At 41.1% G+C, this 23,673-nt stretch overlaps 1 protein-coding gene across 13 annotated transcripts in view; it reads left to right on the top strand.

The window, feature by feature from the left end:
* The window catches only part of HDAC9 (histone deacetylase 9), a 1,077,926-nt gene that overhangs the window by 599,408 nt on the left and 454,845 nt on the right, over positions 1-23,673 (top strand). Inside the window, exon 1 of one of the 13 annotated variants that reach the window (XM_033930935.1) lies at positions 7,786-7,863. The exons of the other annotated variants lie outside the window; for them this stretch is intronic. Coding sequence (XP_033786826.1) covers position 7,863 — 1 coding nt within the window. The 5' untranslated portion in view covers positions 7,786-7,862. Of the gene's footprint in view, positions 1-7,785; positions 7,864-23,673 lie in introns of those variants that run through there. 13 annotated transcript variants of the gene reach the window in all.

The raw sequence follows: 23,673 nt of genomic DNA, 5'->3' as shown, positions 1-23,673 counted from the left end.
GATTCTGTAAATGGATGTCCAAATCAAAACCACTCCCACATCACGCCTATGCCACGCCTAATTTTTAGGCACAGCTTTTTCTGATAGACGTCTACGAAATTGTGGACATCTGTTTGTAGAATCACATCCAGTATTTAGACGTCTAAATTTCATTAATGCTTGTTAAAGTCATTAATTGAACTTATTATCTACTTTATTTGGACGTCTAAGTCAGTAGGCGTCCACATTTTGGATGTCTAAAGTTAGACATCCTTTACAGAATCTAGTCCATATTGCACATTCTTTCGAAAGAGCACACACTGAAGGACTTTGCTTCCATGATTTTGCTCCACAAAGTGGCCAAACAAAAATGAACATAATGAATATACCCGAAACAACATATGAAACAATGTAAAAAAAAAAAAAAATTCTGGCTTCCCTACCCTAGATGAAATGGGTTTTATTAACGTTCATGCATATGCTTCTAGGACATGGGTGTTTGGTACGTGGACATTTTTCTCTGGAATCTAAGTAAGCACTTTAGATTTATCAATATAGCACTTTTCGGAGAGGCTTGTCACTGAATGCTGTTATTGTTACTTTGCAGTGCATTTAACAAATATTTTATCTGGCATCTGAAGAAGAAACAATATGATTTGAAAGATCATGTACTGTACAATCTGTGTATAATTAACATGCTAATTTACTTTCACCAAGAACAAATTAATACTATCTCAACTCTACAAAATAAATCAATTGATGTTCGTTATATAATATGCAACCGGTGAAAAAAAAGGGGGGGGGGGAATGGCATATGACAGAAACAGATGATTAATGTACCAGGGTGAAGAGGTTTTCATAAAAGACTAGAAGAGAGCCAAAGAGGAAACTTGGCAGATGGTTGGTGCCAGTGCACTAGTAGAGTTGGGAGAGAGAAAACATACACACAGAAGGATATAGTAATGCAAGTTGCCTTGGAAAGATGACAGTGCTATGCATTATGTTATATGTAAAGTACTGAAGAATATAGGGTTCCTTTTATTAAACCACAGTAGAGCTTTTTACTTTGGGCTGATAATATAAATGCTCTGACGCTTATAGGAATTGAATGAGCATCGGAGCATTTACCTTGCCGGCCTGCGGTAAAAATCTCTACCACGATTTGATAAAAGGGACTCAGTGTCTTAGTTTATGTGATAAAATTATGCATCAAATGCAGTAGAAAATATATATTTTGCATGCACCTTGCATCACCATATCTCTTTATGCAACTTTCAGAAATTTTCCCATTTGTTTAAACATTTTATTTCGATCATGATTTGCATCTTTAGTGAAACAGGTAATGGGGGTGATACTTGTTGAAGTCAATTCAGTATTTTGGTAGACCATGGAGGTTATTTTTGATGCATTTACATGTACACAGATCAAAAATGTCCATTTCTCATGTCATTTCCAGGATTTTTCTGTCTGCTAGCTACACAGGTAGATGCTGTTCAGCTATTCTAAAATAACATTTGTAGTCACCCTTCCACTTTGTGCAACCTAATATGTGAAAATAGCATTCATTGGCATATCCAGTCAAAACCTAAAGCATTTATGAAATATGTCTGTATAGGATAATGTAGTACTTCTACATTTGGAATGCCTGGTCTGTCTCAGTTTAAGCCATTGTTTAAAATGTAACCCAAAGGTTCATTCTATTTGATAGGAAACTTAGGGCCTCTTTTATAAAGCCACGGTAACAATGCTGCTGAGGTAAATACACCAAAGCCCATACAATTCCTATGGCTTTGATGGATTTAACGTAGTAGCATTGCTACTGCAGTTTTGTAAAAGGAGCCCTTAAAATGTTTTCCTCTCATTCTATAACTTGGTATCTATCGTTAGGTATATGCGCCCCCTCTCCCCCGCCAATATTCAGTGCTACTTAAGTAGCCAGAAACACTTAGCTGGCTAAGTACTAATATTCAGCGTGAGATATTGGGCTGCCTCTGCTGAATATAGCTCGCTAACTGGCCATGTCGCACAACGTAGCCATTGAAGCATGAATATTCAGCCCTAACCGGCTAAGTTTACTGGTCAAAATAGGCCGCCTAGATAGCAGGCCTATCTTTAATCACTAAACACTTAACTAGCTAGTGCTGATTGTTGGCTTAACTGGTTAAAATACAAGGCCAAAAGTGATATTCAGTGCCAGTAGCTGGACACGGCCTGGCATTGAATATCCAGACTCAGCACCAACCGTGGGACTTAAGTGGCCTGCCTCTCACGATCTGAATATTGGTTCCATGGAGTTTACAGGATATGGACATTAACATGACTCATGCTAGATATTATTCTATAAAATACTCACCAAAGTCGCTTAGCACTTTATTACAAGGGGTCTTAGGAACAAGTGTGTTTTTAAGCGCTTTATTGTAGCACATACTTCTTGGTGCTAAGTTATTGAATTGACACCTTTGTGTTTAACAGCGTTAAGAGTTTTTGAGATCACTGTAGTAAAAGAAAAACATTCTTGTTCTATATGGTTACTTTCACTTGGGTGATGATGCATACATTAAAGGAAAAATTCTATAAATATCAAAGTTAGGTGCCTAGATTGGAGTGCCTGGCCTATGAACGCCTAAGCCCACTTTAGGTGCTACTAAACACAATTCTATTTTATAGAATCCTGTATAGTGCCACACTACTCGGCACCTAGGTTTTAGATGCCATTGATAGAATCAGAGCCTAATTTTTTAACACAGTGGTTCTCAACTCACTCCCCAGGACACACCTCACCAGTCAGGTTTTCAGGACAATTGCCATAAATATATGAGAGAAGTTTGCATAGAATGGAAGTAGTGCATGCAAATTTCTCTCATGCATTTTCATTGTGGATATCCCAAACACCTGACTGGTTATATGTGTCCTGAGGATTGGATTAAGAGCATAAGAATTGCCGCTGCTAGGTCAGACCAGTGGTCCATCGTGCCCAGCAGTCCACTCACGTGGCGGCCCTTAGACCAAAGACCAGTGCCCTAACTGAGACTAGCTTTACCTGCGTACGTTCTGGTTCAGCAGGAACTTGTCTAACTTTATCTTGAATCAGTGGAGGGTGTTTACCCCTTTATCAGCCTCCAGAAGAGCATTCCAGTTTTCCACCATTCTCTGGGTGAAGAAGAACTTCCTTACATTTGTACGGAATCTATCCCCTTTTAACATTAGAGAGTGCCCTCTCCTTAACGCTCTCTACCTTGGAGAGGGTGAACAACATGTCTCTATCTACTAAGTCTATTCCCTTCATTATCTTGAATGTTTCGATCATGTCCCCTCTCAGCCTCCTCTTTTCAAAGGAGAAGAGGCCCAGTTTCTCTAATCTCTCATTGTACGGTATCTCCTCCAGCCCCTTAACCATTTTAGTTGCTCTTCTCTGAACCCTTTCGAGTAGTACCATGTCCTTCTTCATGTACAGCAACCAGTGCTGGACACAGTATTCCAGGTGGGGGTGTACCATGGCCCGGTACAGCGGCATGATAACTTTCTCCGATCTTCTCGTGATCCCCTTCTTAATCATTCCTTACATTCTGTTCGCCCTTTTCACACCAGCCGTGCATTGCGCGGACGGCTTCATTGACTTGTCAACCAGTACTCCCAGGTCTCTTTCTTGGGGGGTCTCTTCGAGTACCGCACCAGACATACTGTATTCATGTAGAATATTTTTGTTACCGACATACAGCACCTTACACTTATCCACGTTAAACCTCATTTGCCATGTCACGGCCCATTTCTCAAGCGTGTTTATGTCACGTTGCATGTCTTTGCAATCCTTCTGTGTTTTTACCACTCTGAATAACTTCGTATCATCTGCAAATTTAATCACTTTGCTCATCATACCAATTTCCAGGTCATTTATAAATATGTTGAAAATCACGAGTCCAAGCACTGAACCCTACGGCACTCCACTCGTGACGCTTTTCCAGTCCGAGTATTGTCCATTTACCCCCCTCTCTGTTTCCTATCCGCCAACCAGTTTTTAATCCACATGAGTATTTCACTCTCGATTCCATGGCTTTCAATTTTTCGAAGTAGTCATTCATGCAGGACCTTGTCGAACGCCTTCTGAAAATCCAGATATACAATGTCGACCAGCTCGCCCTTGTCTATCTGCCTGTTTACTCCCTCGAAGAAGTGTAGCAAGATAGAGAACCCCTACGGATGGGCAGTCTAGATGGGCCATTTGGCCTTTATCTGCTGTTATGTTTCTATAACAATTGGGGCTACCATTCATGAACTGAATGACCTGTGGGCAGTCAATATAGCTCCTCATGCTGGGAACTGGAGAGTCATAGGGCCCAAGAGCTCTGCCCTAAGCCCCAGTGGAGTCCTGTGGCATGACCTCTCGCCAGCTCCTGACTCCCCCACCCACCTCTTCCCGGCACTGTACTTTTAAATCTTCAGGCAGTCACTGTGCAGCATCAACAAGCAGGTCTGCCCCTAGAAGTAGAATGAAGGGTTATGGGGCAGGCCTGCTCCTTGACACTGCACAGCAGCTGTCCGAAGATTTAAAAGTACGGTATCGGGAGGAGGTGGGTGGGGGAGTAGAGCCATAACCGACCAATGACTGCCAATTTTGGGGGAGGCCGTGGCCCCTGTGGTCTCTCCCATTCCGACGCCTATATGGAGATTAATGGAAAATGTTGGGCTTTTATGTAAGAAGAAAGGCGGTAAAAGTGAAGTCCTGCCTTGCTGTGTTGACATATCTGAGGCTCAGAATAAAACTCAGTTCCTGCTTTAGCCATAGCTATGTCTTAAAATAACCTGAAGAAATTATAGTTCTGATTACTCAGAAAGCGAAGGACTTAAAACATTCTCCTAATAAAGCCATGGGATGACATAAGGATTAGTCATCTGCAGTTTTCCTATAAGAGGCTTTTGGAGAAGAAAATGGAGCTTTAAATTGGATGATTTGATTCTGCAGTTGGGCTTAATTATTTTAAGAACATAGCAAACCTTTCTTTTCAGAAAAACTAATGATCTGAAATTTAATTAGAAAAGCCGAAACTCTTAGAAAAACGCCCTCCCCCCTCCCTTATTGTTGATAGCAGTAAGAACATCAACAATAATGACTTCAGGATTTGGCTGTGTTTTAAGTGCTGCTCTCTGTTCTTGGTTATTCTTATTGCCTTCGGAAGGCATTGTGATGTTTTTAAAATCTATTTTCTTATTTAAAATATAGAACAGATGATGTAGGTGTGGGTATGGCATGAAAAAATTCAAATGCAGGCCATGATGTTTGGTTATTTCCATCCTTTTGACCATGGAGATAACTACCCTTTTTTTAAGCTCCCTCCTAGCCCTCCCCCCCCCCCACACACACACATACAGATACCCACAAATCCTAAACAGCATGCCCTGTCAATAGGAATATGGATATGGAAAAATGTTTTGGTTTGCTTTTGGATTTGTGACCATTTTTCCCTAATATTTGTGGCTTACTTCATACATTAACACATTAGAACTTTTTAAAATCCTCAAATCATCTTTATGTACATAACACGTAAGGTAATGTATGTTAAATCAATATTGCTTGCACTAAGAGGGCTAGTTATAAGCTGTGGTAAAATACTGCATTTTACTGACACTTAGGGGGAAATTCTGTATAGGACGCCAGTTTTTGTAGCTGCTTAAGAAGCAGCTGAGAATTGCACAGCGGTTTCCTATACAGAATTATGTCTGCCCTAAGGGACAGATGCCTACCCCCTTCCCGATTCTCTAGGGAGATGCCTAGGGCTGTAAACACACCCAAGGCCACTTCTGGGCGAAACCACACCCACACCCAGCCTTGGACGAGCTTAAGCGTTTCTAGGCGTCTCCCTGTACCCACAACAGACACCTACAGTGTAGGCGGCCAGCCTTGAGGATTTTTTTAAAAGAAAAGGTGCATCCCGATTGGCTGGTTAGACAGTGGTAGGACACCTACCGCTGCCTACAAATGGGACGCCATTTGTAGAATTTACCCCTTAGGACCTGATTCACTAAATGGAACCTAACGTCTAGGCACTGTTGAGCTCAATTGCCAATCATCCACTAGGCACCATTTATTGAATTACACCTAGTGGCACCTAAGCAGTCTTAGGCATCGGTAGACATTGAAACCTTAGGTACTCTCCCATTTATACCAGGGTTTTCTTGGTCTAGATGAGTGCGGCTAAGACAAATCACACCCAAAATCTACTCAGAATTGACGTCGGGGGTGGGGGTGGGGTGGGGGTGGGTGGGAGGGAAGCTTGTGCAGTTGCTGCATGCACCTGATATGTTGCTGCGTCGGCATTAGGGAAGCAGGGAGAAATCCCGGGTCTGTGATCATCTGTCCCGTTGTCCCCACGCACAGCTTTGGGACGCTCTTTCTGAAAACGGGACATTTTGGCGTCCCGAAGCTGTGCATGGGGACAACCGGACAGGCGATCTAAAAATGGGACGGTCGCATTCAAAACGGGATGTATGGTCACATTACGCATGAGTCAAGTTTCTTTAATTTGAAAGGAAGCTCCAGAATGAAGGCATAGAATGAAGTTAAGAGGTGACAGGCTTAGGAGTAATCTAAGGAAATACTTTTTTACAGAAAGGGTGGTAGATGCATGGAACAGTTTCCCGATAGAGGTAGTGGAGACAGCAACTGTGTCTAAATTCAAGAAAGTGTGGATTAGGCACATGGGAGCTCTTAGAGAGAGGAAGAGATAATGGTTACTGCAGATGGGCAGACTGAATGGACCATTTAGGCTTTATCTGCCATCGTGTTTCTATGTTTGTTCAGTCCCTTCAATTTTCTTGTCAAGCTGCTTCACACATCTACAAAATTTTCATTGGTGGCAAATTTTCCATAATACTGAATCAGAAGCCAAGGACAGGCCTCAGTGATGAGATGGAAGCACACAACAAGGAGTCATGAGGACAAGATGTCGGAAGTTCAGCCAAGGGTGTATAGTTAAAAACCAAAATACTTTATTGGAGAATATGTCACAATATCTCTCTTTAGATGAAAACATATGGACCTAATTCTGGGAGAATCCCTAAAAGGGCTTTTGGCCAAAAGGGGAACTTTGGGAGGAAGAATATATTTGGGGAAGGAGAGGCAGGAAGAGGGATTTATGCTGCTGGGAACATTGTGAGGGGTTTGTAATATGGAGCAGCTTTATTTTCCAGGAACAACATAGCTTCTGGTATTAATAAAGTGTTTTGTATGTTTTACTTCTCATTACTATGTCCCCCATGGTAATGTAAATTAACATGCATTACAGTAATATAATGCATATTACCCTTTAATGTGTGTTAAGAGGCAAATAGTGCATGTTATGGTTTTGTTACTCATCTTAATAACTCTCCCCCCTCCCCCTTTAATTTTTCTTAGCTCTTGCAGCAATGTATTTCTCTTTACTGATCCTGCTTCAGAAAAAAAGATTCAGGCATTTGTTTCAACCAAATTCCATTGTCTGAGTGAAGGAAAATGCAGCTGATAAGGCCCCTTTCATCTGAACAATCCTGCTGTCTATAAACTTTCTACGCAGTGTTTTATTATAAAGCATTTTCCATGTGTAAATGGTGTTTTACATGTAAAAAATGGCTCTTTTAAAAAGTTTTGAAGCGAACGAGTGGAAAGATTTCTTAACAATTATTGGAAGTATCAGTGGAGAATGATGGTGCCGTGTTTGCTGAAAGAAAAAAAAATGTAACTTCCCTGGTTTGATGTTCGGGACGCTTCCGGTGCTCTGCGCAGTTGGAACAGAAGATTGTCACTCAGGTCCCAACATGGCAGAAGGTGGTGAATGTTTATTTTGAATATTACAGCATGTTACTACACACAGTAAGAAACCTTTGGGGATACCCTTCCACCTAAGCAGCTAAGTAAGTGACTGTTTGTTTTTTGTTTATTGAGTAAGTTTTTCATTTTTTGAAAATTTATTCCTCTATTGGGAGAGGGTTTCCTGGTATAGATCCATTTTATTTTTATTTTAAAGAGTGCTTTTTCCTACAAGTAACTATGTTTTTCTTAAATGAATAGGGTTTTTTTTTCTGTGTTGCTTCTTTTTTCTGGAGTTATAAAGCCGATAATAAGAATCTGGTTGGCTGAAGCCTATGCTTGTTGAGCCTTTGAGCCTTATGTTTTATAACTAAAAATAGTTATTCAGGTCCTCTCCTGACTCAGGTAAGATAAAGATATTAAACACACTTTCATCCTCCTTTACTAACACTTAGCGTGGGTTTTAGCACCAGCAGCGGCGATAACTGCTCCGATGCTCATAGGAATTATCTGAGCATTGGAGCAGTTACCGCCGCTTAAACCTTGCTACACATTAGTAGAGGAGAGCGGGGGGGGGGGGGGGTTATTTTTGGTCTATGTGTCTTATAAAAAGGTTTCATATGCCAGGAGAACACATACTTTGATGCAGTCTGACCAGAGGCATTCCCAGGGACATAATTTGGGCGATATTGTGATGCACATGGCATAATATGTAAAATGCACTTGTACATGCCCACGTGTACACATGCCTCAGAGCAGGTGTTATTTATTGTGAAAGCGTTTTTACACCTTTTGTGGACTGGTTCTGGTTGCTTGTTAGAATTGCAGAAAGGCATTTATAAAATTGGCATAACACATAATGCATGTTTTTTGGGGAGAATTTATAAAATTGGGGAGGCTTGTTATAAAACTACTCCTTGATAATTAACAAAAACTATATTGTTACATTGGTACATGGGAAACTGAAAGATATGTGAGTGTCTCCAGGGAAAGGTGATTAAAGTAGAATATCCATGACACTGAGATAGCAGAATTTTCATATCTTGGGTCCTTAAGCAGTCTGCAAAAGTGGCATTTTTACTTTTTCACATAAATGGATGGGGTTTGGACTATTGTATTACATATTGTTTATTCTAGCAGATACCATTAAAATCTCATGTTTTGTTTCTGGTGAATTTAGACACCTTTTCAAACAGATATAGGGCCATTTTCCTGCAAGATGTCTAAAGTAGGAGGCTGACAGCTATTTTTGATACTGGCAAGACCGCTAGATGTGTTCTTTTTTTTTGGGGTGGGGGGGGGGAGTTGCATCCTTAGATATCTTTTCCACCAGGTCATCCAATCTTAGGATGGCCAACTTTGTTCATCTTTTTCAATCATAGAAATGTCCAAGTGCAGACCATTTGGAAGTGGGAGGAGCCAGCACTGTAATGGATTGGCCACAAAGACAACAGAACACTGGGGCACCTTATAAGAGACACTGCTGTGAAGTTCACATAAAGGATGCCAGGTGTGAATCTAACCATAACCCCCTTATAATTTATGTTGAGCCCTCCAAAACTCCCTCAAAATGTACTATATTCATCTTTCTACTATCCCAATAGCCCTTATGACTGCAGGTGGGACCTATACAGAAGTATAGTAGGATTTTGGGAGCTCACACTTTCCACAATAAATGTAGTGCTTAGAGTGGCTTATCGGCCTAGGTTCTCCTCTCGATGGCTCACTAGCCTATTCACCAGGCTACTTAAGACACCTATGTGATATTCTACTAGGATTTCCCATACTAGTTGCTGCTGTTCTAGAGCCAGGTATATATTATTTCATTGGGGGAGGGGGGGAGTGTGTGTGGGGTCATTACTTAATCCCTACAGTGGTCATCTGGTCAGTTTGGGTACCTGTTTGGCACTTAGACAGTTTAAAAACAGATCTAGCTCACAACATCAAGGTTTATAGACAGCTGATGACTCAAAGTTGTTTAATTGCAAGAGGATTGTGAAAAATTGCAAGAGGACTTTGTGAGACTGGGAGACTGGGCACCAAAATGGCAGATGATGTTTAATGTGACAAGTGCAAAGTGATGCATGTGGGATAAAGAAATCAGAACTATAGCTACGTGATGCAGTGTTCCACGTTAGGAATCACTGCCCAGGACAAGGATCTGGGTGTCATCATTGAGGATTTGTTGAAACCCTCAGCTCAATGTGCGATAGCAGTTAAGAAAGCAAATAGAATGTTTGGAATTATCAGGAAAGGAATAGAAAACAAAGATGAAAATGTTATAATGCCCTTGTATTGCTCTATGGTACGGCCACTTCTCGAACACTGTGTCCTATTCTGGTCACTGTATCTCAAAAAAGTTGTAGTAGAATCAATAAAGGCACAGAGAAGGGCAACAAAAATGATAAAAAGGATGGGACGACTTCCCTATCAGGAAAGGCTAAATTTGCTAAGGCTCTTCAGCTTGGAGAAAAGACTGCTCAGGGGTGATATGATAGAGGTCTTTAAAATACTGAGTGGAGTGGAAAGGGTTGATGTGAATCGCTTGTTTACTCTTTCCAAAAATACTAGGACTAGGGGGCATGCGATGAAGCTACTAAGAATAGATTTAAAACAGACCAGAGAAAATATTTCTTCACACAACATATAATTAAACTCTGGAATTCATTGCTGGAAAATGTGGTAAAATCAGTTAGGTTAGCATGGTTTAAAAAAGGTTTAAATAAATTCCTAAAAGAGAAGTCCATAGACCATTATTGAGATGATTTGACAAAATCCACTGCTTATTCCTAGGATAAGCAGCATAAAACCTGTTTCACTACTTGGGATCTAGCTAGGTACTTGGGATCTGGGTTGGCCACTGTTAGAAACAGAATGCTATGCTTGATGGATATTTGGTGTGCCCCATTATGACAATTCTTATGTTCTTACATCTTAGGAAAATTTTGATTACTCTGCAAGATGTCCAAGTCTAACCCTGGCCAAAGGGTAGAACGACTTGAAAGATGTGCAGAAAGACGGTTTTGAAAATCAGCACTTGAACGTCCTGGCGATTAGGATATCCAGTGCCAAATTATGCCACTTTTTGAACATCTTTATTTTTTGAAAAAGCCCCTAATAATCACACATAGCAATAGTGAAAGCTTGGAGGGGGAATATAACTCCATTAACCATGCCTTGCCATGATAATTACCTCCTAGGAGAAGAAAACTATCTTGCAGAGTCATAAGAAATGAAACAAATAATCTGCAACACTTGCTGCAATATTAATGTTAAAATGTTTTGGATGACTTTAATGGTACAACTATGTTGAAAATAAATACATATGTGCTGGCTAAATGTCAAAGCATTGGAAACCTTTAACTTTTACTTCTTTTTTGTAGTACACAGCTTAAGATGGTGTATACATTATAATTCAGATGAAAGAAAACCAAGGGAATTTCAAAATGATATGTAAGATCTTGAAAATAATTGGATTCATGGCGTTACTAGCTGCTTGAGATAATTAAATAATCCTTCTTAATGCAGCAAAGTTGTCCAGTAGAGCCAGACATTTTGTGCAAAGTGCATTTTCTAAAGATTGTTTATCAGCCTTTAATGAAACACAGTTTATAATGAAGACAAAACAATATGGTGGATTGAGAAAGAATGGGGATTGTAATTTACAGATGTAGATCTTAGCCTGCAATAAAGGAATACCATGCAATATTTACCTCTTCATGTGTGCTAAACAGTGACATCATGCATTATTTTTCCTTAATACAGGTTGGTTAAACTTTCTGGGCAACATAATATTGAAATTCAAACTGTAGATGCATGCAAAATCCCACTTTATTATGGTTAAATTTGAGTACTGGAAACTTTTCAAGCTTCATTATTCATGGAACAATAATGCTAGCTTTGAGGTAGCATTATCTTAACTACCTAGAAGCATCAGGCTGCTAATGTGTAGCCTACAGATGCCATCTGAAAGAGGCTGAAGCTCTGTGTGTATCCAAGGGTTGGACATTACTGAATGGATAGTATATATACTACTGTTACTATCAATTCAGTCGTTTCCGACCCTTGGATACTTTTTAGGCCAGTCCTCGCCATGCTTCCTTGTTTTCCATGGCTTCTTTCAATTGTTTGATGTTCATTCCTGTGTTATTCTTGATGGTATCCAGCCAACAGGCCTTTGGTCTCCTCTGCTTCCTTTTACCACTGACCATTCCGAGTAGCACCTCCTTTCCTAGTGAATTTGTCCTCATCACATGTCCAGAATAGGTCAGTTTCTATCTGGTAATCTTGCCTTCCAGGGACAACTCTGGGTTTATATGATCAAGAACATCTTTGTTGGTGATTCTAGCTGTCAATGGGATTCGGAGAAGTCTTCTCCAGCACCACAGCTCATAGGTGTCGATTTTTCTTCCCCTCCAGAAAAGACTCCTCTTGAACAAATCCCCATTCCCCATTTCCCCAAATAGACTTTGCACTCCCTAAATTCATTTTGAAAATCAAGAGTCAAAACTGCTCCACTTCCCCTGAACACTCAAAGAGTGACCTGCCTTAGGCCTACTTTACTAAGCCTTAGTGGTCTATTGAGAATAGGGCATTCCTGCCCTTTAGGCTTTGGGTTCAAAATGGCTATCTTGAAGATCTAGAACTGTATCAAAGAGTCATGATCTGCCATTTTGAATCCACATTCACAAAGCAGGAGAAACTGGGGTTCACTCCTACCCTGTAGCTATTGAACCACCAAGGATTAGCAAGATTGACCTGTGGGAAGGCCTTCAAAGTACTTGGGGTATCTTTCGGGGGGGGGGGGGTGCTCATTGATTAGAAGTTTGGATGCCATAGCTGATTGTTAACCTGGGTTTTTAAAAAAAATATTACTAATGATGCCAATATATGATGGATGTCTACTTTCAGTAGACATTAATACACTGTTATTTTTGTTACTTTGTAGTGGCATTATTGAAGGAACTGTGAGATATGTGGTTTAATTTTTGTGTATTGTGGTCTAGCCTTTTTAAAATTGCTTTGACACGCAGCTCCTGATTGGTGAGGCCCGACTTTAGTGCAGGAAGAGGCGGGTGGAGCATACCACGAGTGATTTCCTTCACTCGCCGGCGCTCCGGCTGCTCTCTCCTGCCACTGCAGCTGTCCTCTCCTGCCCCGTCATTCGCGATCAGAAAATCTGCAAATGACCGGAACCGCGAACAGTGAACCGCGGATGACTGGGGGAACACTGTATATCAAATTGCCTCTTTCTATGAATAGATGAAGGTAGGGAAACTGATTTCTTCCAGTGATCTCACTAGTGTCATAGCGAGGATAGGAGGTGCCTGGGACCCCCGCTACTTCCACACCATCCCATGCCACTCTCGGGCCCTTCCTTCCCACCCTCGTAACTCTAAATCTTCACCAGCACGAGCAGCTTCTCTGGCCTGCTGCTCTCATAGGCGTTGGATTTCCCTCTGACATCACTTCCTGGTTTCATGACCCAGAAGTGATTTCAGAGGGAGCTAGGCCAGTGCGAGCAGCAGGCCAGAGTAGTTGCTCACACTGGCAAAGATTTAAAGAGGTATGGGGGATGTAGAAGTTTGGAGGCATGGAAGAGAGGATGTGAGCATGGTGTTGGGGGGGGGGGGGTGGCAGGGACGTTCCTGGGTCGGTAACCGTTCTCTCTTACTATGCCACTGGACCTCACCAGAATAAAGGCTGTACTATCTGGAAAACTCCAGTATTTTTTTCTACCTCCAGCAGATAGTAAGTAGTATGAGTTGGTGCATCTGATCCCAGGCCTATCTCTCAACCATGCAGGCTAAGGCTGCACTGCTTCATAGAGCCTTAGGGCTTTGCCCCTAGGACTTCAGTCCAGACCTAAGTCATCACCTATGGATGATAATTTGGTGTGGAACTGAAAGCCTTTACCATTATTGGTTCTGAGTCTCCATTCCTCTATTCTGCTCCCCAGACCTCCCCCCCCCCCCCTTTACTGGGCACCGTTCAGCTTCAGGCATCATTTTAATAAACAAAAAAAATATAGATGCTTTTTTTAAATAAAATTGCTATATATTTATTTGCCTGTACTATTACTTTTTCATTATCTTGTCTACAAATGTTCTGACATAGTTTGATAAGCACTGAGAGAGCTTTTGCTGATTTATTGAATATGGAAGGGACGAATGAGAGAGAATGTGTTTTGAATATTAAATCTGTTCAAAAAACTCTCTTGACATTTTAGAAACTGGAGATTTTCCTTTTCTTCCATTGTCTAGAAAACAACCATGATTGCCTGGCACTTTGAAAACTTGCTTTATGCTGTTAAATGTGATGCTTCAGCTCACTTTGGTTGTCTCAAAACAAAAAACCCCCACTTGCTTAAATGTTTCAGAAATGGTGAGCCCTGAGAAGGGGTTGGCAGAAAAAGTTACACTTTTTAAATGGAATTCAGCTATATACTGGTTTCCAGTTGGGAGCTGTCCTATACTGGTATGCATGGGCTGGTGCCTTATCTCTCCGTACCATCCCAGCAGAGCCTGACAAGGATAAGCTGGTATCCAGGGCCCAGAGGCCAAGAAAGCCTATAAATAGCACTAGAGCCCATGAAGTAACTCATTATATAATCAAGTGCTCAGAGATATATAAATAGTCTTTAAGCTCATTTTAACTCTCAGGCTGTTGCTTTTTTCCCTATTAGCAATTCAAGTATAAATCTGCACTTTTAATAGCAGTTGTTATCCTATAGCAAATCTCCGACATCCTTAAACTCATTCATCCTCATTTACATGTTTCTTTTTCCAGTCCATTCTGCTTAGCTGTCTGGCTGCACCGTTTTCATAGTGCAAATCTCAAGAGCAGAGAAAAGAGTAAAGCGGTTTTTAGGGGGGGGAGACAATGTCTTGAAATGGTGCTGCAGCAACTAGATTACTTACATTTGCATAATTGCTTGCGAAATGTAGCTCTCCTTGATGGCAAGCAGTGCTGAAATCTTCAAATAAGGATCCTAAAAATAAGCAACTCATGCTGCTAGCTTTACATTATAAAAATAAATAATAAAATTTTGATGTACATGAAGAGCACAGATGATTATTGAGGCACTCTTCCTTGGTGAGCCATGTACAGTTGAATATATTTATTTATTTGTGTTTGTTAACTGTCTTTATAAAGAGGCTCAGCCAAGGTGTACAGACCCCCTATTGCTCTACTACTATGGAGTATAGAGACTTCTAGTGACCCTACTAATTACAATAGAAAATCTTCTACCACCCAGTACTTTCCAGAATTGGGAAGGTTTCCCTTACTAGTAAGTTTATAGTAGGGGAGACCTTGTAAAGGAGGGAAAACCAATTTATTTATTGCGCAATTAATTAGCCCGTCCTCCCAAAGGAACCCAGAACGGGTTACAAAGTACATCCATAATATGATTGAGACAGAACTAAGATGACATAATTTACAATATAGACATGAGAATAAAACATATTGCATTAAGCAGCATCTGGAGAGAGTAGGTGGCATAGGCGCGTTGACTCTGAGTGGCGTTTATGGGTGCATGTCCTTAAGGTGTTGGGTTTGTGAAGAGGAAGGTTTTCACGGCCTTCCTGAAGCTCCAAAGTCCATCTAGTGTTCTAACAGATGGGGGATGATGTGCCATAGCCTGGGTATAAAATGTGAGTAGAAGCGTTTGCGGGCAGTTTCGGTCTTGAGGGAGCGGACAGTTGGCATAGTCAGTTGTTTTTCTCCTTGGGACCTCAGTAGTTGTTTTGGGAAGTAGATTTGTAGTTTAGATGTCATGTAGTATGGAATCATTTTGTGGAAGGTTTTGAAAGCAAGGACCAGGGCCTTGAAGGTGCAGTGTTTTTGAATGGGTAGCCAGTGCATGGAAGCTAATGCAGGAGTAATGTGGTCGTGGATGCTTAGGTTTTTTTTAGAAGGCGGATTGCAGAATTTTGCACCCTTTGGAGATGGGAGAGAGTTTTGGTAAACAGGCCTGCTAGTAGTGCATTGCAATAGTCTAAGCGGGATAGTACATAATAAGCGTACAGTAGTTGGGCGAATTCCGGTTCAGAGAAGTAGGCATATATGGATTTTAGCTGGCGAAGATAGTAGATTGAAGATGATACTAGTTTGGATAGGTGATCTGTCATTGACAAGTTTGAGTCGAGAGTTACTCCTAGGCTGCGGACATTATCCTTGGCCATAAGGGTGTTTGTGCCCCAGAGAAAGAATGAATAGAGGTATATGCAAGGATCTTTTGGATCCAGAGAAGTTCCATCTTGGACTCATTTAACTGTAACTTGTTCTTGGTTATCAAGGTCTTTATTTCAGTTAAGCAAGACTGGAGATTCTTGATTTGTGAGTGTGGGTGTTGGCCTAGATGGAGGTAGAGTTGTAAGTTATCTGCGAAAGAGTGAATTCTGATTTGGTGTTTCTCCACTATGTCCGGTTTGACATAGAGGTTGAAGAGGAGTGGTGATATTAAGGCTCCCTGAGGCACTCCGTAGTGAAGTGGTTTGGGTTCGGATAAGGATTTTCCTAGAAGAACTCTCTGCAATCTGTCGTTCAGGAATGAGGAGAACCAACCCAGTGCATTGTCATGGATTCTGATGGTCTTTAGCCTAGACAGCAGGAGAGAGTGGTTGATAATGTCGAAGGCGGACTGAGTTCTAATAGTACCAGCAATGCATCATTTCCTTCATCTAGGATTTTCCAGCAGTCATCTAAAGATGTCCAGTAGTACTGTTTCTGTACTATGGTGTTTCGTGAAGCCTTTTTGGAAGTTGGAGAGGGTGATGTTTGTCTCCTTGAAGTCTTGTAGTTGCTGGTTACTGTCTTTTCCAGTAGTTTTGAGATGAATGGGAGGTTTGAGACAGGTCTGAAGCTGCTTGGGTTGTCTGGGTCCATGGTTATTTTTTTCAGGAGTGGTTTTACTAGAGCAGATTTCTAACTCTGTGGAACTACACCTGTCATGAGGAACTCATTTATTAGGGGTAGGATGGATTCCAGGAATACCTCGTTTGTACCCTGGAGTGTAGTGGAGGTACATGGGCCCTGGATCGAAGTTGTGGGGCATACGGAGTTGATTATGGTTTTATGCTGTAAACCGCTTAGTTATAGGCGGTTAAGTAATTTTAGAAATAATAATAATAAATAAGGTTGCTTTGGGAGATCGGTTTGAAACTGTTCAAGGTTTTTGTCTTGTGTGGATTGTAGTCTTGAGTTTTCTCTTGGATGTTTGGGAGTACTTTGGCCTCTGAGTTCAGATTTGCACGTATCTTTGATATTTTGTCGTGGAAGAAGGTGGAGAGGGATTCACAGTCTAGGTTCATTTGCTGGGAGTGTATTGGCCCTTGGGATGAGGAGAATATGTTTTTCGTTATTGAGAAGATGGCCTTTGACCTGCTTGGAACATAGAAGTAACACTGTGGAATAAGTTTACTGGACCACTAAACTTCTGAAAATCTACAAGAGCTCTTAGTGGTTCAGAAGTTTGAGAAACTTCTGAAAACTACTATACATTATTTGTAGAAGTATGTCAATAAATGCTTTTTTCCAGGATTATGAATTTCTCTGTATTGATACGCTGTCGAGTGCTGTAAAATAAGGCTGATATGAAGGGCCTGTTATTTGTATAATATGTTTTTTTTATTTTTATATGATTGTTTTTTGAAATCTTTTAAATAAATAAATAGTAGAGTGGTAAAATGTGCTTTTTTTGCTTCATGTGTAGCTAATTTGTAGTTTTGCAGAAGGTTTTTCCAGGTGGCTTTGTCCTCAGGACTGAGTTTTGTGCCAAGTTTTTTCTGCTTTTCTGACTACCCTTTTTTGTTCTCTCAACTGAAAGGTAGCTTCATTTTTAAAAAATTTATTTATTTATTGATATCCCACCTTTCTCTATGTTTCAGGTGAGAAGCAATCAATATCGAACAATCTAAGTAATGCAATAAGAGGAAATCATAAAACAACTTCATTCATATCCCATGAAATACATATTTCAAAAGACCTCTAAATATGCTTTCAGTTTCTTTGTAAAGATAGTAAAGGCATCACCCTTAGTCCCAAGGTCCACCAGTTCCAACCTATAAGTAGAGAATAACACAGGGACAAATTTTTCCCTGTCCCTGTGAGAACTCTTTTTCCTGTCCCATCCTGGCGATTTCTTTTCCTGTCCCTGCCCCATTCCTGCAAGCTCTGTCCTCATTGCCACGAGCCTCAAAAATTTTAAAATCATAAGAGTTTGAGGCTCATGCCGTTAAGGTACAGCTTACATAAATGGGGCAGGGACGGGGCAGGGACAGGGCAGTGACAAAACTCGCGGGGATGGGACAGGAAAATTGAGTTCCTGCAGGGACAGGGAAAAATTTGTCCCCATGTCATTCTCTATCTATAAACTCATAACAACATAAGAATAGCCTTACTGGGTCAGACCAATGGTCCATCAAGCCTAGTAGCCCGTTCTCACAGTGGCCAATCCAGGTCACTAGCACCTGGCCAGCACCCAAGGAATAGCAATATTTCATGTTACCAATCCAGGACAAGCAGTGGCTTCCCCTCTGTCTTTGTCAATAACAGACTATGAACTTTTCCTCCAGGAACTTGTCCAAACCTTTCTTAAAACTTGCTATGCTATCCGCTTTTACCACAACCTCTGGCAATGTGTTCCAGAGCTTAACTATTCTCCCTGTAACTTCATCAAGTGTCCCCTAGTCTTTGTATTTTTTGATGGAGTGAAAAATCGATCCACTTGTACCCGTTCTACTCCACTCAGGATGTTGTACACTTCAATCATATTTCCTCTCAGCTGTCTCTTTTCCAAGCTGAAGAGCCCTAACCATTTTAGTCTTTCCTCATTGGAGAGGAGTTCCATCCCCTTTATCATCTTGGTCGCTCTTCTTTGAACCTTTCCTAGCGCCACTATATCTTTCTTGAGATAAGGAGTCCAATTGAGCACAGTATTTCAGATGAGGTCGCACCATGGAGCAATACAGGGGCATTATAACATTATTAGTCTTGTTAACCATCCCTTTTTTAAATAATTCCTAGCATCCTGTTTGCTTTTTTGGCCGCCACCGCACATTGGGCGGAATGTTTCATCGTATTGTCTATGTTGATACCCAGATCCTTTTCTTGGGCACTGACCCCCAAGGTTGACCCTAGCATCCAGTAACTGTGATTCAGGTTATTCTTCCCAATGTGCATCACTTTGCATTTGACCACATTAAGGGCCTCATCTATTAAACTGTGCTAGCAGTTTTCTAGTGCAGGGAGCTGCACTGAATGACCCGCGCTGCTCCCAACACTCATAGAGTTCCTATGAGCTTTGGGAGCAGCGCAGGCCATTCAGCGTGGCTCTCAGAGCTAAAAACTGCTAGCACAGTTTAATAGAAGAGGGAGCTAATTTCATCTGTCATTTGGTCACCCAGTCTTCCAATTTCTTAAGGTCTGCCTGCAATTTTTCACAATTCGCATGCATTTTAACAACTTTGAACAGTTTAGTGCCATCTGCAAATTTAATCACCTCACTCGTCGTTCTAATCTCCAGATCATTTATAAATAAGTTAAATAGCACCAGTCCCAGTACAGACCCCTGTGGCACTCCACTGTTTACTCTTCTCCATTGAGAAAAATGACCATTTAACCCTACTCCTAATCCACAACTGAACTTTGACACCTATCCCAGCCACTAAAAAAGCCCAGAACGAAGTGATCAACATCAACAGGGGAAATAGTTAATGTATTCTGCAGGGCTGATCTGGTCACATACCCAAATGAAGTCCATGCAATAAATCCTGTAGTGCTGATCTATTTAATATATAATGCAGGACTGACCTAGTCAGATACCCAGATGGAAGTCTATGCAATAAATCCTGTTTTTCCTGATCTGTTTAATATATTCTGCTGGGTTGATTGGTCATATGCCCAGATGGAAGTCCATGCAGTAATTACTGCAGTTCTGATTTATTGACTAATTTGAATGTCTTAAAATAACATGCATTTAAAAATCATACAATATTTTATAGGTAACCAATGTAGCTGAAGCAATAGGTTAGATAATCATATGCCACTAATAATCTAAGCTGCAGCATTCATTGATATTTGCAAAGGTTTAGCAGTCTTGTCTAGGAATGTTCTTTACAATGAATTACAATAATCCATCAGTGGCAAGATAGTCTGTATGACTATTCAGAAATCACATGTCTGTTGTCTCAAAGAAATACTTCAATCTATGTAACAGGTGCAACAATTTTCTGTCTTTAGCTGGCTAAGCCACTGTGCCTCAGCCCATGAGAACTACATAAGTCATGAAAGATGGAAAAAATCAAAGTAGTACAACTGAGGGTAATAATTCCAAGTATTAAACATAAACAGACTGATAGTTGGCCTGTAGTGCTGAACTTGATCTGGATATTCAGTGATCAAAGTTTGCATGGCCTCCAGAAGGTATCAGTGCCCACCAGTATTTACACTGGTGCTTGGATAACAAAGTGAGCAAAATTAGGGCAACTTTATCTGCTTTGTTATCCAGTTGATAGTCTGAACAGGAGTGATAACTGGATAAACTCTGGTTCTGCCCTGACCCCCTGCCCACAGATTGATCCAGCACTAAGCAGATAGCTCTATAGGTCTCCCCAGATTTTCAGCGGTACAATGTGGTAAGCAGGAGATACCCATTTAGGATTCCTCCTATTCATTTATCTCTTCCTGGAGATTGGTCAAACATCATTGATTTCTAATGGTCATATTAATCCTATTAATTAAACTCTGGAATTCGTTGCCAGAGAATGTAATGAAATCAGTTAGCGGAGTTTTAAAAAGATAATTTCCTAAAAAAGAAGTTCATAGGCCATTATTGAGATGGTTTGGGGAAATCCACTGTTTATTCCTAGGATAAGCAGCATAAAAACTTTTTTGTTACTTGGGATCTAGCTAGGTGCTTGGGACCTGGGTTGGCCACTGTTGGAAACAGGATACTAGACTTGATGGACCTTCGGTCTGTCCCAGTATGGCAATTCTTATGTTCTCAACCCGGTCTTTGGGGCACACTTAACCAGTCAGGCTTTCAGGATATCCGCATTGAATATGCATGAGATAGATTTGCTGGCACAATCTCTACTGTATGCAAATCTGTATTATGCATATTCATTATAGATATAGGTTTCATTATAGATGTAGGTTTTTATATTTTAATTTTTAATGGGGGGTATATTTGTTTAATTTTGTTTTGTGGGGGTTTTTTTGTTATTGTTAATGGAGTTCATTTTCTTGAAGTTTAAAATTGTAAACCGCTCTGCTGTTGTTGTGAAGTGCATTGTATAAGTACTAATAAACATAATCATATCCTGAAAACTGGTCTTGCCCGGCGTGGTCTGAGGACTGGGTTAAGAACCACTGATCTACAGGCAATCAGTTTTTCAGTTGAGGGGTGGCCAAACAAACTAACCCCCATCCCTACCTTTAGTTGTTGATATGGGGCAAAATGTTGGCCTGCTTGTGGCCACATTTGCCCACCATATTATACCACTATGTTATTGGGTAATTTTGGGCCTTTTTTTTTGTTGTTGTTCAAAAATTTTTATTGATTTTGTAATAAAGAACATAATACCAACAGTGAAGGTGCTCCCAAAAGGAGAGCACTTGATAACAATTATTAACACAAGTCGAGTACATCAAATTGCGGATGACAGTATATCAAGCTGCGCTAGAGATTTTTAGTGCGAGCTGGCATGGTAAGTGTTCCGACGCCATAGAATTGCTATGAGCACTGGAGCACTTACCTCACCGGCCCACACTAAAAAACTTTAGCACAGCTTAATAAAAGGGAGGGGTTATTCTGCAGGTAAGTGGGACTATAGTCAAATCCTGTTAATTATATATTTTTACTGGCAGAATTTTTTTTTTTTTTTTAATTTCATTATTCTGTATCAAGTTAATATGAGCTTAGTCTGCTAGAAAAAATTAGATTTCCTCGTACTCACTAGTAAAAATTTGTCTTTTTTTTTTTTTTTTTTTTACTTTTCTTATTGAAGTCTGCAGGTGCTTTGGAGAAATGTATTATAGATTTCCTTAGCTCCACTCAGGAGCTTTTAGCTAATCAAACACACATAAACCATTTCTGAGCTAATTTCTAGAATCTTTGATCTACAAGTTTACTAAACTGCTCAGGGAATCTCTCTTACAAAACTCCCTAATTGTATACCATGTAAATTAAGGATGTCTGACCATTCCAGCCCCCATTACTAATGCATCCTGCCTGAGGTGGCAACAGATGCCACTATCCTGCCACATCTTTGTTTTGAAATATATTGAGGCATCACTATAAGCTGACTTTCTTAGAATAACATACATAATAACAGTAGATAAAATATACATACGAATATACAAAACTGGTAGAGCTACAGTGGGTTTCTTATGTACAATGACAGAGCCCAACAATGTTGCAAGAACCAGGACCCTAGTGTGCAAAATTGCAAGGGTAGGAGCAGTTCTAGCCTGGTTTCATTATTTTGTTAAAGGCTTCATCAGGAAGTGTTGATGTTGATTTTACACCTGTTATATAGGAGGTTGGACTAAGGATTCTGGTTAATCGGAGTCTAATGCTACTCCCAGTGCATCCCAGAATGCACTGGGAGGGAAGCTTAAGATTCCTGTTGGCCCAGGCTCCTAAGGCCCCTCCTATGGGAGAGACCTTAGGCCCCAGGGCCAATCAGAGCCTTAGGCCCCTCCCCGGTGCATTCTGAGTAAGCATCCCTCCAGGCAGCCTGCAAGGAAAAGATACAGGGAAGATCTGGGTGGGCTTGGGGAGTGTCGGGGTGGGGGCATGTTTTCAAGGGGGTGGTCTGGCAAGAGGGAGGGGACATCCATCCTGCTGGTGATATTTGGAGCATTGTGGCATGAGGAATTGGGCACTCCTCCTGATGCAGACATTCTGCTGGGGGATGTGTTGGGGCGGGGGGGGGGTGACGGCATGAGGGAGTGGGCATCCCTCCTGCCTTGGGATGTCTTGGGATGGTGGCAACAGGAGGAATTAGGCACTTCTCCTGCTGCAGACATTCAGGGGTAGGGAGGCTTTGGAGGCTCTGGCAGAAGGGAGTGGGCATCCCTCCTGCCGGCTGACTTTGCGAGGGGACGGGTTCTCTGCTGCGGCCGCTAAACTGATCACGGTGAGATTCCCTTGCCGGGATCAGTTCAGCGGCCGCATCTATTTGAGGCATCTAAGGCCACTTCTGGGCGAAACCACACCCATGCCTAGCCTTGGGCGAGATTAAGCAGCCCTACGCGCCTCCCTATGCTCGTGAAAGTGCCTACAGTAGGTGACCTGCTTTGGTTAAAAAAAAATAAAAAACATGCATTCTGATTGGCTGGTTAGACAGTGGTAGGATGCCTACCACTGCCTACAATCGGGACGCTGTTTATAGAATATGCCCCTAAGTGTCACCGCTGAAGCCTATTGCAATGAATGATTGGTTGCTTTGAATTTTGAAGAAAAACTGGTTGTATATCCTGTGATTTGAGAAAGACTGTGAATTTATCGTGGGGTAGAATATTGATGCCTAGTGAACAGATTCTAGCATTAGATGGATCAGCACCATTCTTCAGCCGGCCTAATTCAAATATATATTTAGCCCATCCGGACCGTTATTAAAATGGGTTTGAAATCTCTGATCTAAACCAGTGGAGAAAAGAGGATAAAAGTGTCATTTTGCATGTTAGCAGTGAAATATTACCTGTTGTTCATCTGAAACAATATGGACAGAACAGAAATAATTCAGAATGGTACAGAGTCTGCACAAAGAGCATGACCTAGATTTACCTGTCAGTCTTTGCACTTGCTATGTGCTAAATTTTGCACCTGTCACATGGTAATTGCAAAACTTACCACACTTTCCAAAAAAGTTTTAATCAGAACAAGGTATTGCTTAATCATTTTC

The sequence above is a fragment of the Geotrypetes seraphini genome, chromosome 2 (genome assembly GCF_902459505.1).
Source record: "Geotrypetes seraphini chromosome 2, aGeoSer1.1, whole genome shotgun sequence".
Taxonomy (NCBI): domain Eukaryota; kingdom Metazoa; phylum Chordata; class Amphibia; order Gymnophiona; family Dermophiidae; genus Geotrypetes; species Geotrypetes seraphini.
Note: the sequence above shows the minus strand (reverse complement) of the source record. Positions and strands in the feature narration are given on the sequence as shown.